Below are 11,591 nucleotides of genomic sequence, written 5' to 3'. Positions count from 1 at the left end.
TTTGTCTTTTTTAGGTAAACTAATATAGGGCTCGAATAACTGATTCACTCTCAATGGCTCATTTTCCACTAGCACTTCTAACTTTAAATTAGTTAATTGTAAGTAGTCATATTCTAAGTCATCGTCTTGTTCAAGTGGCACCATTATAAAACCGAACACCTTATTGTTACACACATTCAAGCTAACACCTGATTTATTTGCGGATAGTGCAAAAACAATAATGTCATCGACTGGCCCATCGTAGTTAGGTACTTTTCCGGGATCATAAGTGAGATGGTCCGATTCTTCTTTCATTAAGTTTATTAAAACAGAAGAGTGTACCATTGGGACAATGAAACAGCCCTCCTTTTGACGATAGAGTATTGGTTCATAGTCGTCTGATCGATTGTAATAGTAATCACTGCTCATTGCCGCCCAGAAATTCGAATATAATCCCACCGATTTTAAAACTGGCGAAACCACAGTGAGGTCTTTCGAAATTAGAGAGTTTAAAACATCCGGATCAATTAAGAATGCATCAGCGTCGATCATCTACAAATGTAGTCTGTATTGAGAGTTGAGACTGGAAAGCTTACAAGTATATAATTGGCCCACACATTTCGAGCGTAGTTTAACGCTTCTTCTCTCATTGACATGACATGTTTAAAGCGTGAGGTGGACCAATGTGCGAATCCCGTTTCGTCATCGAATCTCTTGTCTTCGGAAAATTTGGTGTTAACCGAATGATACTGTTCGTAAACGTTTTCAAGCCATAAGTTAAGGATCTCTATGGATTTGTCAATGTTGTGGTCACTTCTCAACCTGCAACAATTCGGTTTTAAATTTCGCGCGTAAAGGTGCGTTGACAGGTGACAGGTTATGTTATTGTTTGTTTAATCTTTTATTTACTAACCACAGAGAGATGCGACTTTTGGGGTAGTTAATGTTTTCTATAAGCGAAAGAAAATAGGGCAGTGTATGGGCTTTGTTCCTTATTAGAATGGCAATCACGATAGTAGGTTGCTTTAATTCAGAAGAAAGAGAAATTTCGTAGCAACTAAACATAAATAAAAATAAAAACACAATTTTGTTCATTTTTTATCCACTACTGCTTCCCGTTACTGTAGGAAATTGTTCACATCGTTCAAAAAAACAGCTGATGCTAACCCCAAAGTGCCACATGTGACTTTTTTGTAACCGCCCACAATTAGGGCGCCAAATTTGAAATATGCCTCCATTAGGTTACGGTTTTTAAGATCAGGAAATATAAAGATTCAGTCCATTCCTGGTTCAGTTGCAACAAACAAGTGGGTTTAGACAATCCAGGGTCTCTTGGCATATCTGGGTCTTCTAAGCTTTAAAACTCAATGGAAGCCAGGTTAGGAAAATCACCGGTGCCCTTCTCCGGGGCACTAGATCGCGTTACAACATTGGACTTGTAGGAGAGCCCACGTGCGAGTTCTGTGGAGAGGCAGGTTAAATCCAAGCATGTAGTCTGTCACTTGATCAAAGACAGACATCAGCTCCTTGATGACAGAACCGCTGAGGGTGAAGCAACTGGTTGAACGGGCTGTCCTTATGTAAAGAAATTTGTAATCACCCTGTACAGAGAGTGCAATCCCTCCCAAACAGCGTGTTTCTAACCTAACTTTTAGTTCATATTTTTATTAGTTTATACTTTTTATTTGTTAGAAATTTATGCCGGTAGTGATATCCTTTTTAGATGATTTTTGAGGATGACAATAAATATTCACTAACAAGAGCCAGCACGTAGCTATGATATGCGATTTACAACTTTATTCAAAAGTATGAGAATTTTGGCGACCCGATTAACGTCCAAAACATGCACGAGACAATTCAACGATATTTCTTTCGAGGACATTTCCGATATATCTCCCACTGTAATCAAACGAGCGCTTAACTCACACAAGCTTAGTTACGAAGAGGGCCACACATGCTTTCTAATTAACTGCCCCGTATGCCAGCGGAAGGCCAAATCGTTGAGCAACCCCAAACTTTTCATTAACAAAAAGACAGGTAAGGTGTACTGGTTACGTTAGCAATCTATTCGCTTTTTCGTAGGAGCATTCCAGTGCCCTTCGTGCATGTCCTTCGGCCAGTGGAATTCCCTCGAGTCTTATGTTAGTACGAAGCGGAGTAAAACGGCCGGGAAACCTACGTTGACTTCGAACTTGGAGGTCGTGTCTCAGTACCTTAAGAATATCGAAAATACCACAATACCCTTAAGTAACTTTTCCGAAGGAGACTTTGTCAAAATCTGCAAGGAATTTCAGCTTCCGGTACTCATTAATGTTCTATGAATCCAGGAGGCAGTATCAGAAGGTGTGCCCTTATTTCTACATTTTTATTTAATTGTGGAAATCAAAATCAGAATAGTGTGTGGCTCATTTTCGGTGCGTTCACTTTAATATAAACATTAACAGGTTGATAGAATAGGGGCACAATTTCTGTAGCTGCCTCTTGGGTTATATCTCAACTTGATTAACGGTAGATATCCACAGGACGTCTCATACTCTTTGCTTCAACATATCTCAATTAGAATAGACTTAGCCCACACGAACCTGTATTTCCCGCTTGAAAATGCGTTGTCGACGACCGTTGGTTATCGAATACTGCATAAAAAGCAAAATGGGCAGATAACGCCGAAAGTGGAGCCTTTAGTCGAATGTGAAGGTGTTTTGGCAGGTAAATCGACTAAGGTCAAAGACACCGCAGTTGTTGTGCCTAACCTGTCCGATTTTCTAATACTGCTGAACCAAAGATTATCCAATTATATAGTGTGTTTACCTAATGGTTTAATAAACTTACCGCAGTACATTTTACCTAGCCTGGAGAGATTTAGTAAATTGATTCTGTGGTTCGGTAATGACCTAAACTCCTGGGATTCAGCAAGAAGCTTTGCGAAGAAATTAAACGAGAAACGATGTCTATTCGTGAGGTAACCCGGTGTTTTGTTTTCATCTCGCACAAATTTTAAGGGTGTAATTTTAGGCCAACAGAAAATCAATTGTTACCTCATGATGCAGTCGAGAGGGACTTCAAGGCAATTGTCGCCGCGGCCAAGCCTATTTGGCACAAATCCATTACTACATTTTCAAGTTTGCGCGAAGATATTTTGTCTGATTTGCAAAATATTGATAAGGTTATTATCACATGCGATTTAATGATAATGTAATCGAAAAGTTTGTAGGTGCACGGTGTCAAATGGAAGCGCTTTCCTACGTTAACTCGTATTTTAAAAGGTCATAGAAAAGGGGAGCTAACTGTGATAACTGGCCCAACTGGTTCCGGTAAAACAACTTTTATTAGCGAATACTCGCTTGATCTTGCTATACAAGGTGTCAGTATAAGTCTACTTGCTTTAGTTAATTATTAATTTTGACTGTGCAGGTTAATACCTTGTGGGGAAGTTTTGAAATAAGAAATGTCCGTTTGGCTAAAACCATGCTACAACAAATGGTTGGTTTACCTTTGGACAAAAATTTGGAGAAGTTCGATACGTTTGCGGACGAGTTTGAAAAGCTTCCAATGTATTATATGACTTTTCACGGACAACAGGCGGTCAAAGTAGTAATGGAGGTACTATTTCTCATGAATTTTTTAACAATTATCAAAAAATCCTGATCGTCATGGGGGAAATTGCTGAAAATATTATGTATACCTTCTTACAATGTACCTTGTACCCTCCAGCGGTGGTTATTTAGCTTCCTAGCGCAGGCTAGGTGGAAATTTTCCAAGGTATATTGTCACCACCTTTACAGTGATAGTTTTGATACAAGTATTTTTGGCTAGAATAGATATCAGTTTCAGGGGATGATTTATTGGGGTTTAACTGCATAAGCGAGATGATTTGGGGTGTAGCCGAGGGCGTAGCGGTCATTTATTTTGTAAGCTGGAAATACCAGTTCCAGTAATCTTATATTTCATTCAATGTTGCCTAATTAATTTATATACAGGGTGTTTGTTATTGCAGAAACTAGCGGGATATCAAAAATGATATACTTATATGTAAGAGCCGATTTAATGATGCTATGCCCGTTATCACATAACTTAAAGAGTCAAGTGTAGGACAACTTATTTTTTCAAATAGAAAAAAATATTGAATATTCTTATTCTACATCGGAAAATAATAAACTTTCGAGAGAAACGGTTATCCCTACATTTACAATTGTTTGAAGACACTTCTAAAAGTGCTATTTTTGATTTGAGCTAGGAACTTGTTCTGTCAAGAATTTGGCACATTTTTTGTTGAGGGGTTCACCATCGAAAACTGCAAGTAGACAAATCATTTACTTAAGACCGAAGAGTGCCACACAAAAAATACATGGTTTTCAAGTAATAAACTGAATGCAACTAATAGTATTGTCTGTGCCATCTTATGGATGTATATCGTAATAATAAGCTTATCGTTCACTGTGTCGGTTACAGTCTGAGACATACTGCAACTTGTTAGAAAAGGATGGCAATTTGCAACTTGAGTCTGCAGTGCAGTTTATATCACCGGTTTTGCATTTGCATTAATTTCTCATATGTCATTTGACAGTTCTCGTTTTAATTCTCATGTGCAACTACTTACATTTTACTTGAACAACCTCATGTTGCTGCCCACAGACACAGAATAACTGGTACTGTTTCTATATACAGGGTCGCTGGAAACGGTCGATTATCTGGGAAAATATACTAGTTATCGAAATATGTTTTATACAAAAGTTTTGGGGTTCTTCAAATTATAGACAGTAATAATTTTAATTATACAGGGTCGCTCATAAAAGCGCGACACACCAAAATTGCATTTTTTAAATAGAACACACTGTATATTATTCAGCAAAATTTGTAATGAGCATAATGTACCTAAATTCAATAGTTTCCAGGTTATCCAGTTTTGAAAATAAACGCTATTATTTTAAAATTCATTAATAAGAAAAATTAATGATTCCAAACAAACTTCACAAACTATTCGTTTCAGAATCACAGAATGATTTTAAAAGAAATTCGTTATTATAATTATTGTTCTATATTCAATACATTTTAAAGCAATACCTTTTATTTTCCAAACTCGATAACTCGGAACGAATTGCATTTGAATACATTGCTTACAAATTATGTTCAAAATTGAGAGAAGAATTGAAATATCGAATAATATACAGGGTGTTCCATTTAAAAAAATGCAATGTTGGTGTGCCACGCATTTATGACCAACCCTGTATAATTAAAATTACTACCGCCTAGTATAAATTAAAGAACCTCAAATCTTTTGTATAAAACTTTTTGATACCTTGTATACTTTAACATTATGTGACTTATCAAAAGCATTCGACTGTGTTAATCACAAGATATTGTTATCAAAATTGGAGCACTATGGAATTCGCGGAGTTCCGTTACGTCTTTTACAGTCTTACCTAGAAAACCGAAATCAAGTAGTCGAATACAATGGGCAAAAATCACAGAATAGGACAGTTTTACATGGAGTGCCACAAGGGAGTCACCTAGGACCCACGTTATTTATCATTTACATTAATGATCTGTTTTTCAATCTACATCACTGCTATACTGTGTTGTATGCAGATGACACTACCATGATTATCAAAAGCAACGACATGCTGGATCTTCTGCAAAAACAAGCGATTACAACTAGTGCTACAAAAGAATGGTTTAATTCATACATGTTAAGTTTAAATGAGGGCAAAAATCAAAACATTGTATTTACGTTAAGAAAAAAAACAACTATTGACAATAACAACAGAGCTTGTGTTAAACTTCTTGGTGTGTATATCGACTCTAACTTGCAGTGGAATGAACATGTAACGAACCTGTACTCTAGATTATGCTCGGTAGTGTATGTGATAAAAAAAACTAGCTCCAGTATTAGACATAATATCTTTAAGATCTTTGTATCTCTTCCATTCAGTCATGTCTTACTGCATAATAATATGGGGCAATTGTTCTTCAGCAAACAGAATCTATTCTTTAAAAAAAAGTTTTAAGAATCTTAAATCAAGTAAATCCATTGGAGCACTGCAAACCTTTGTTTGTTAAAAGTAATATACTATACTGTATTCATTTTAAGAAGGTAGCGGTAGAAAGCATAGGGAGGCTTTGACCTTCACTGTGATTGGTTAAAACACGAGTCAGTATTACAATGAAACATAAAACGACTGGTGAATTTTGTAAAGTGGTAGTTTATGTTGCCAACTAAACTGCCGAAGTGTCATTAGTTGATATTGTCAAAGATTTATTTCTGTTCGCAGTGCTGAATATTTCTACTTTACAATAATTTGGTGCCGTTTTATATTTTTCCTGTGTTTGTTTATCTTCAAACACAGTGCCATCTACTACCTTCTTATAATGAATGCAGTATAACAATGCCTAGATGTTACATTCTCGAAACTTTACTCTTTGCACGCAGAAATGTTGATAGGTGGATTACACATAGTCAAATTCATAAGTATGGAACCAGAAGTAATAACAACGTAATACTTCCACAGAGACGACTTGTAAAATCTCATAAAAGTTATGGCCTTGTTGCTGTTAAACTTTACAATAAGATGCCAGAAGACATAAGAGCTCTCTCTTATATTACATTTAAAAAAATGTTAATGAAACATGCTTTTTATTCTCTCCAAGAATTTGAAAAGTTAGATCTAAAACTGTCTTAGTTAGCCTTTGTTTTTTATATTTTTTTTTTGTATTGACATGATAAAAAAGACTTTGTATCTTTCATTATTGAATAAACATTATTATTATTATTTCCCAGATAATTGACCGTTTCCAGACTTATCAGCGACCCTGTACACACTTGCTGGGGAGCTAGCTCGAAATCTACTACTTGTGGTACCAATTTTAAGTGGTTGTTTTTCAAGAAAAGTAAGTTATACACCAAATGAAAACGTTGATAAATGCTGTTAAAAAATCGCGAACATTTGATAACTCCGTAAAAAATAATTCTTAGTCAATTTTTCACGAGCTTTCTACGGATATAACTAGGTTACGGTTGGATGAATGAAGCTGATTTTTTTACAGACTAATGGTAGGTACTGCCAATGACTATGACAGTGTTTTTTTTTTAAATTTTTTCTCTAATTGTAAGATTGTCTTTTTATTATGCAACATATAATATTATACAGATTCGTCCCAACATGACTTCGCTAGGTAGCACTAATTTTTTTACTACTTACATGACAATTATATTTGAAAATAGACACGACTATGGGGATGAAACGTCAAATTTTTAAGACAAAAAACAAAAAAACGCACAGAAATCATGTATTAGTATATCTAGTGGTCATTATGAAGTAGGCAGGGATTTGTGTGTATTGTTTTCCCTTCTGAAGGAGGCAAACAAATGAAGATTTTGCTGTCATATTAATTAATTAGAATATTATTGCTTTGCCTTCCGTATTTTTATTTGCGTTCGTGTGCGATGTATTCAACTGAAGAAAAGTTGATATTGTCAATTGGTATAGTACCGGTATCAGTTTAATTCTCTTTTGTGTTGATTACCTACTTGAAAATTAGTGGTTGGTTACATCCGATGCATATAAGATACAGTAAACAATCCTCATTTTTAACGCAGGATATGAAACTGAACATTTTAATTTTTGTGGAAGAGCATCACATAAAATAGCAAGAAAGCAGAAAAATCGATTGTACAAGTACAATAAAAATGCCGCAGGGATTTCCCCCTTCACGATACATTGTACTGAGTTGCCTTTATAACACAGTAAACAATTACGCGTCGTGAGCCACACAAACAATAATCTAGAATATCAACTTTCGGTATAGGCCGTAGAGCATGCACAGTACGTGTACGACATTTCTCACGTAATCATCGACAATGTCCAGTTCATGATGGGCATTAGCGAAGATCAGAAGCATATGGATCGATTTTGGAAGCAGGACGTCATTATTGCAGCCTTCCGTTCGTTCGCCACTAGGAAAAATTGTCACGTTACCCTAGTTATTCACCCCAGAAAGGAGAGAGATCTGGACGAATTGACGACCAACTCAATTTTTGGCGGCGCGAAGGCGTCTCAGGAGGCCGATAATATTCTAATAATACAAGATAAAAGCTTAACGCCTCAGCGTGGCAAAAAATATTTACAGGCAGGTGCCGAGTGCCTTTGAAGATTTTTTAACTTTCTCGTATTTTAGATTGCCAAAAACAGGTATAGCGGTGATATAGGGATTATGACTTTGGAATTCGATAAAACCGCCTTAAGCTTTGCGCAAAAAAAGAAAAAAGCGACAGAAGAAGCTGCGGACACTTAACAGTAGTATCTATATCTGTGATAGATAATAAACATTTGTCTACATCTTTTTTAGTCATTTCTAGAATTATGATGTTACCACTTCTCCTAGCCTCCCATTGGTCAATCATGAATTTAATCAAGTCCGAGCTAAGCTCCTGTAGAATGTGTAGTGTGCTTAACCCCAAGGTTATATGCTAACGGCACACTACAAAAACTCGGAAATAAAGTCAATCCTGCAACGCTTTAAAAATGCCACCCGAATGACTATATTTCTTACGAAACTAAATGGATCCCGCTTAAATTTGATATCAAAAACTGGCATGTGATCAAACAACGCTATTAACTCACTCAGATGTGACTCATCTTTGGTACAATAGTCTTTTTGTTAAGAGCAACATGACCTTGTAGGCAAATTTACGACAAAATATGTAGAAATTAGCGAATCGCAACTCATTTATCGTATATAGATTCTAAATCCTAGACTTTTGGTTAGCATAATCTCGTCCCCGAGATATGTAACTGGCCCCTCGTTCGGGGTTTCGCGCCTACAGTTGAATGTTAAACACAATCATGAAATTAGGTGCTGTAAATCATCCGTGAATGTTTCATTCATGGATAAAATGTTAATTACAAACAACTCGGTAATTTTCACATATTAAAAGAATGATCAAAATTTATATGAATATTACTTCCGGTCAAGACCATGTAATGGAAACATAAATTAAGTAACCTCATGCACTCGCAAGCAAGATGGACCTTCAGACTTTTACTGGCCATCTTCCGCTAAAATAGCTAAACAAAGATATAGCAGAAGATGCTCTGTGAACAGGCAGTGCATGTTATCCTATGTGATTGTGATCCTGCCACTAGACTCAACGTTTTCAAACAGGGGAAGTTAACCCCTAACAAAACAGTGGAAGAGAACCCTAAAGCTCTACACCTGATATATTTAACAAGTGAAATAGAGGGAAATAAACAGTTCTTTATTAAATATTTACAATTACTTCATTCGTTTCTGCTTAATTAGATAATTCCTTAATGCTATCTGTTTATCCTTGAAACTCCTTTTAATTTTCCCTCTCGCTTTATGTCTAATCATTTGATAATTTTTTGTCTTCTTCTTCTCACGATTAGTCTTAGAGCAATGTATGTTAACACGACCGTCCTTGTAACCAAATTTCTCCCTATCCTGCTGGCCTTGTCTAACACTTGCGACTCTCGTTTCCTTGTCGTGCTTTCGTTTCTTGTGCACATTTTCAATATCTCCCAGCTGTACAAACTCGGACGAAGTCGCCGCTGGATCATCTTCAATTTTGCGTTTCTTCCCTTTTCTGAGTGGATCAATTTGTTTCTGGACGTTTGCGAGGTCGATGCGCTTGAAATCTTCGTCTGTCAAAATGCGTTCCAATACCACATTTTTCGCCTGTTCCTGTTTTTGTTTTTTGACCTCGGGATCATCAGTGCTGGTTGTGTTTACGGCTTCCTCATCCGATTGAGGAATGTCCACCCATTCGTCGTCCGAATCTGACTCCGAGTTAATTTCAATGTCCTCCTGCTCCTCGTGGAGTAGCACTTCAGCACCGGGAATGTAGTCCTTGGCATCGAGCTGGGCATACTCTTTCGGTACGTATTCACCCATAGCCTCGGTTGGACGCCCGCGATGCTTTTTGTGTAACAACTCAGGTCTGACAGTACGAAACAGGTGCATGAGTGACCTTGCGGCCATCATCACGGGTCGCTCTCGGTAACTTTTATACTCTACAAGATCGGAAAGTAGATCGTTACTCATGGCCAACGGACATCGAGCGCATATTTCTCGGACTGCATTGATACCAATAGCCATTACATCGGACGAGTTGCGCTCAGTGATGAAGTTATTGGCGATCGTCTTTAGAAGAGGCTCCAAAACGTCGGGTGGTACCAGTTCGTGACTCGCTTGCGCGATGAACTGCAAAATACGAGTTACCTCTCGCTGATGCGGCTGCAAAAACCTTTGCAAATACGGGTAATAATTCAAAAGAAAGAGATTATTAAGACCAATGAGGCGAGATATCACGTCCAGCGTCATCAGCTTGACTTCAAAACGCTTCGTCGTCGTCTCAAGCTGTTTAAATAACTTCTCCGCCATACCCTGAGGGTCGTGCAGTAAATGAATGGCGGAAAAATTAAAAGCAGGAGGCTTTGACTTCTTATTGTGCGCTTTGGCTGCTAACTTCTTTACTTTTGATAATCGTTTTTCGCGCTTCTTGGTTTTTTTGTTAAATTTGTTTGCCATTATCACACTTTTCGGATTAATCTCCGGTTCTGAATCGGAGTCATCGGATTCCTTTTCCTCGGGATCTTTTCCAAGAAAGAATTTCAATGAGGCAACCATCACCTGAAGCAAAACAACATTGTTACAAAGGCCACTCAAATCAGAAACAAATAAAAAAGCCTTTTACCTTTGTTATCTTTGAGAAGCAACCCGTTGCGATTATGTTCACAGTTTTGACATCATTCCATATATTCTTCTTGTACAACTCGATCATTATATCCAAAGACATTTTCGCAGCCCTGGTATTGCTGTCTTTGAGCATTGTGAACATAAAGTTTTGTAGGGTCGCATTTAACTTGGCATTGCGATGTTTTACATTTAAATTCTTGATATCTGTCACAATGTGAGTTTCTAAAAATGAACGTAGGGCTTTGTCCTCGCATCTTAATAGTTTGAAGAAGAGCTCCAGCAAATCTGTAGGCGCTAACAAGTTTTTGTTCCTCAATAGTATTAGGGCGCGACAAAACGTCATTCGCATGGAATTATCCAACATTGTGTTGTGCTTCTGTAGCAGGTCGATGAGTTGTTGCGGAAACGTTTTTAAATCATTCGTGTAGCAGTGAGAGACTTGTGCCATAAACATCACGAGTTCATCTAACGTTTTATTCGGTTGTTGCGGATCCAGCTGGAAAACATCGATCGTGTTTTGAAAGTGTTGGAGTTGCTGCAGGAATTCTTCATGGTATGATTCTGGGTCACGTTTTATGAGGTTTTGTAACTGTGGTAAGTTTTCTGGTAGCTGATTATTGTGTCTTCGTACCATTTTCGCTTCATGGATGTAAATATTTACCACATGTAAAATTGTGAGGTTATAAAAGAATGGTTGGATTCGGTTAACAAAGGTGGAGACTGTGTCAATGGTTGCGTTCTCATACGTATACTCCAGGACCGTACTCTATTTCTTAATTAATGCGAATTTAACGAATAATGTTTGCAAGTTCGGGTTTCGGGTAACCTCATCAAGAGTTCTGCTGGACTATATCCAGAAGGCCTGGCAGTGGCCCTATATAATAGCAAGATGAGAGTGG

At 37.3% G+C, this 11,591-nt stretch overlaps 3 protein-coding genes across 3 annotated transcripts; 1 reads left to right on the top strand and 2 right to left on the bottom strand.

Moving 5' to 3' along the window:
* Positions 1-6: 6 nt before the first annotated feature.
* On the bottom strand, positions 7-1,184 carry LOC116181905 (glycosyltransferase 25 family member-like; the record flags this gene model as incomplete). Its single annotated transcript, XM_031502357.1, has 3 exons — positions 893-1,184; positions 576-801; positions 7-531 (listed from the first exon to the last, which is right to left on the bottom strand). Coding segments are annotated over exons 1-3 (933 nt in total), but the record flags the coding sequence as incomplete, so codon positions are not given.
* A 147-nt stretch (positions 1,185-1,331) lies between these two features.
* Positions 1,332-8,312, top strand: LOC116181904 (twinkle protein, mitochondrial-like). The gene is made up of 8 exons (XM_031502356.1): positions 1,332-2,016; positions 2,062-2,279; positions 2,502-2,938; positions 2,992-3,142; positions 3,191-3,340; positions 3,391-3,579; positions 7,783-8,103; positions 8,152-8,312. The coding sequence occupies exons 1-8, from the start codon at positions 1,761-1,763 to the stop codon at positions 8,266-8,268; spliced, it is 1,839 nt and encodes a 612-aa protein (XP_031358216.1). The 5' UTR covers positions 1,332-1,760; the 3' UTR covers positions 8,269-8,312.
* An 899-nt stretch (positions 8,313-9,211) lies between these two features.
* LOC116181903 (protein SDA1 homolog) lies at positions 9,212-11,391 on the bottom strand. Its single transcript, XM_031502355.1, has 2 exons — positions 10,691-11,391; positions 9,212-10,626 (listed from the first exon to the last, which is right to left on the bottom strand). The coding sequence occupies exons 1-2, from the start codon at positions 11,324-11,326 to the stop codon at positions 9,250-9,252; spliced, it is 2,013 nt and encodes a 670-aa protein (XP_031358215.1). The 5' UTR covers positions 11,327-11,391; the 3' UTR covers positions 9,212-9,249.
* Positions 11,392-11,591: the final 200 nt, after the last annotated feature.

Source organism: Photinus pyralis, unplaced genomic scaffold (genome assembly GCF_008802855.1).
Source record: "Photinus pyralis isolate 1611_PpyrPB1 unplaced genomic scaffold, Ppyr1.3 Ppyr1.4_unclustered_Scaffold2781, whole genome shotgun sequence".
NCBI lineage: Eukaryota > Metazoa > Arthropoda > Insecta > Coleoptera > Lampyridae > Photinus > Photinus pyralis.
Note: the sequence above shows the minus strand (reverse complement) of the source record. Positions and strands in the feature narration are given on the sequence as shown.

Excerpts from the sequence above, each read along its gene's own strand:
- LOC116181903 (XM_031502355.1), bottom strand. The coding sequence starts at position 11,326 with ATGGTACGAAGACACAATAATCAGCTACCAGAAAACTTACCACAGTTA. Across the intron at positions 10,627-10,690 it reads GCTTCTCAAAGATAACAAAG|GTGATGGTTGCCTCATTGAA; the intron begins GTAAAAGGCTTT and ends GTTTTGCTTCAG.
- LOC116181904 (XM_031502356.1), top strand. The coding sequence starts at position 1,761 with ATGCGATTTACAACTTTATTCAAAAGTATGAGAATTTTGGCGACCCGA. Across the intron at positions 3,143-3,190 it reads ATTTGCAAAATATTGATAAG|GTGCACGGTGTCAAATGGAA; the intron begins GTTATTATCACA and ends AAAAGTTTGTAG. Across the intron at positions 3,580-7,782 it reads CGGTCAAAGTAGTAATGGAG|GCCGTAGAGCATGCACAGTA; the intron begins GTACTATTTCTC and ends CTTTCGGTATAG.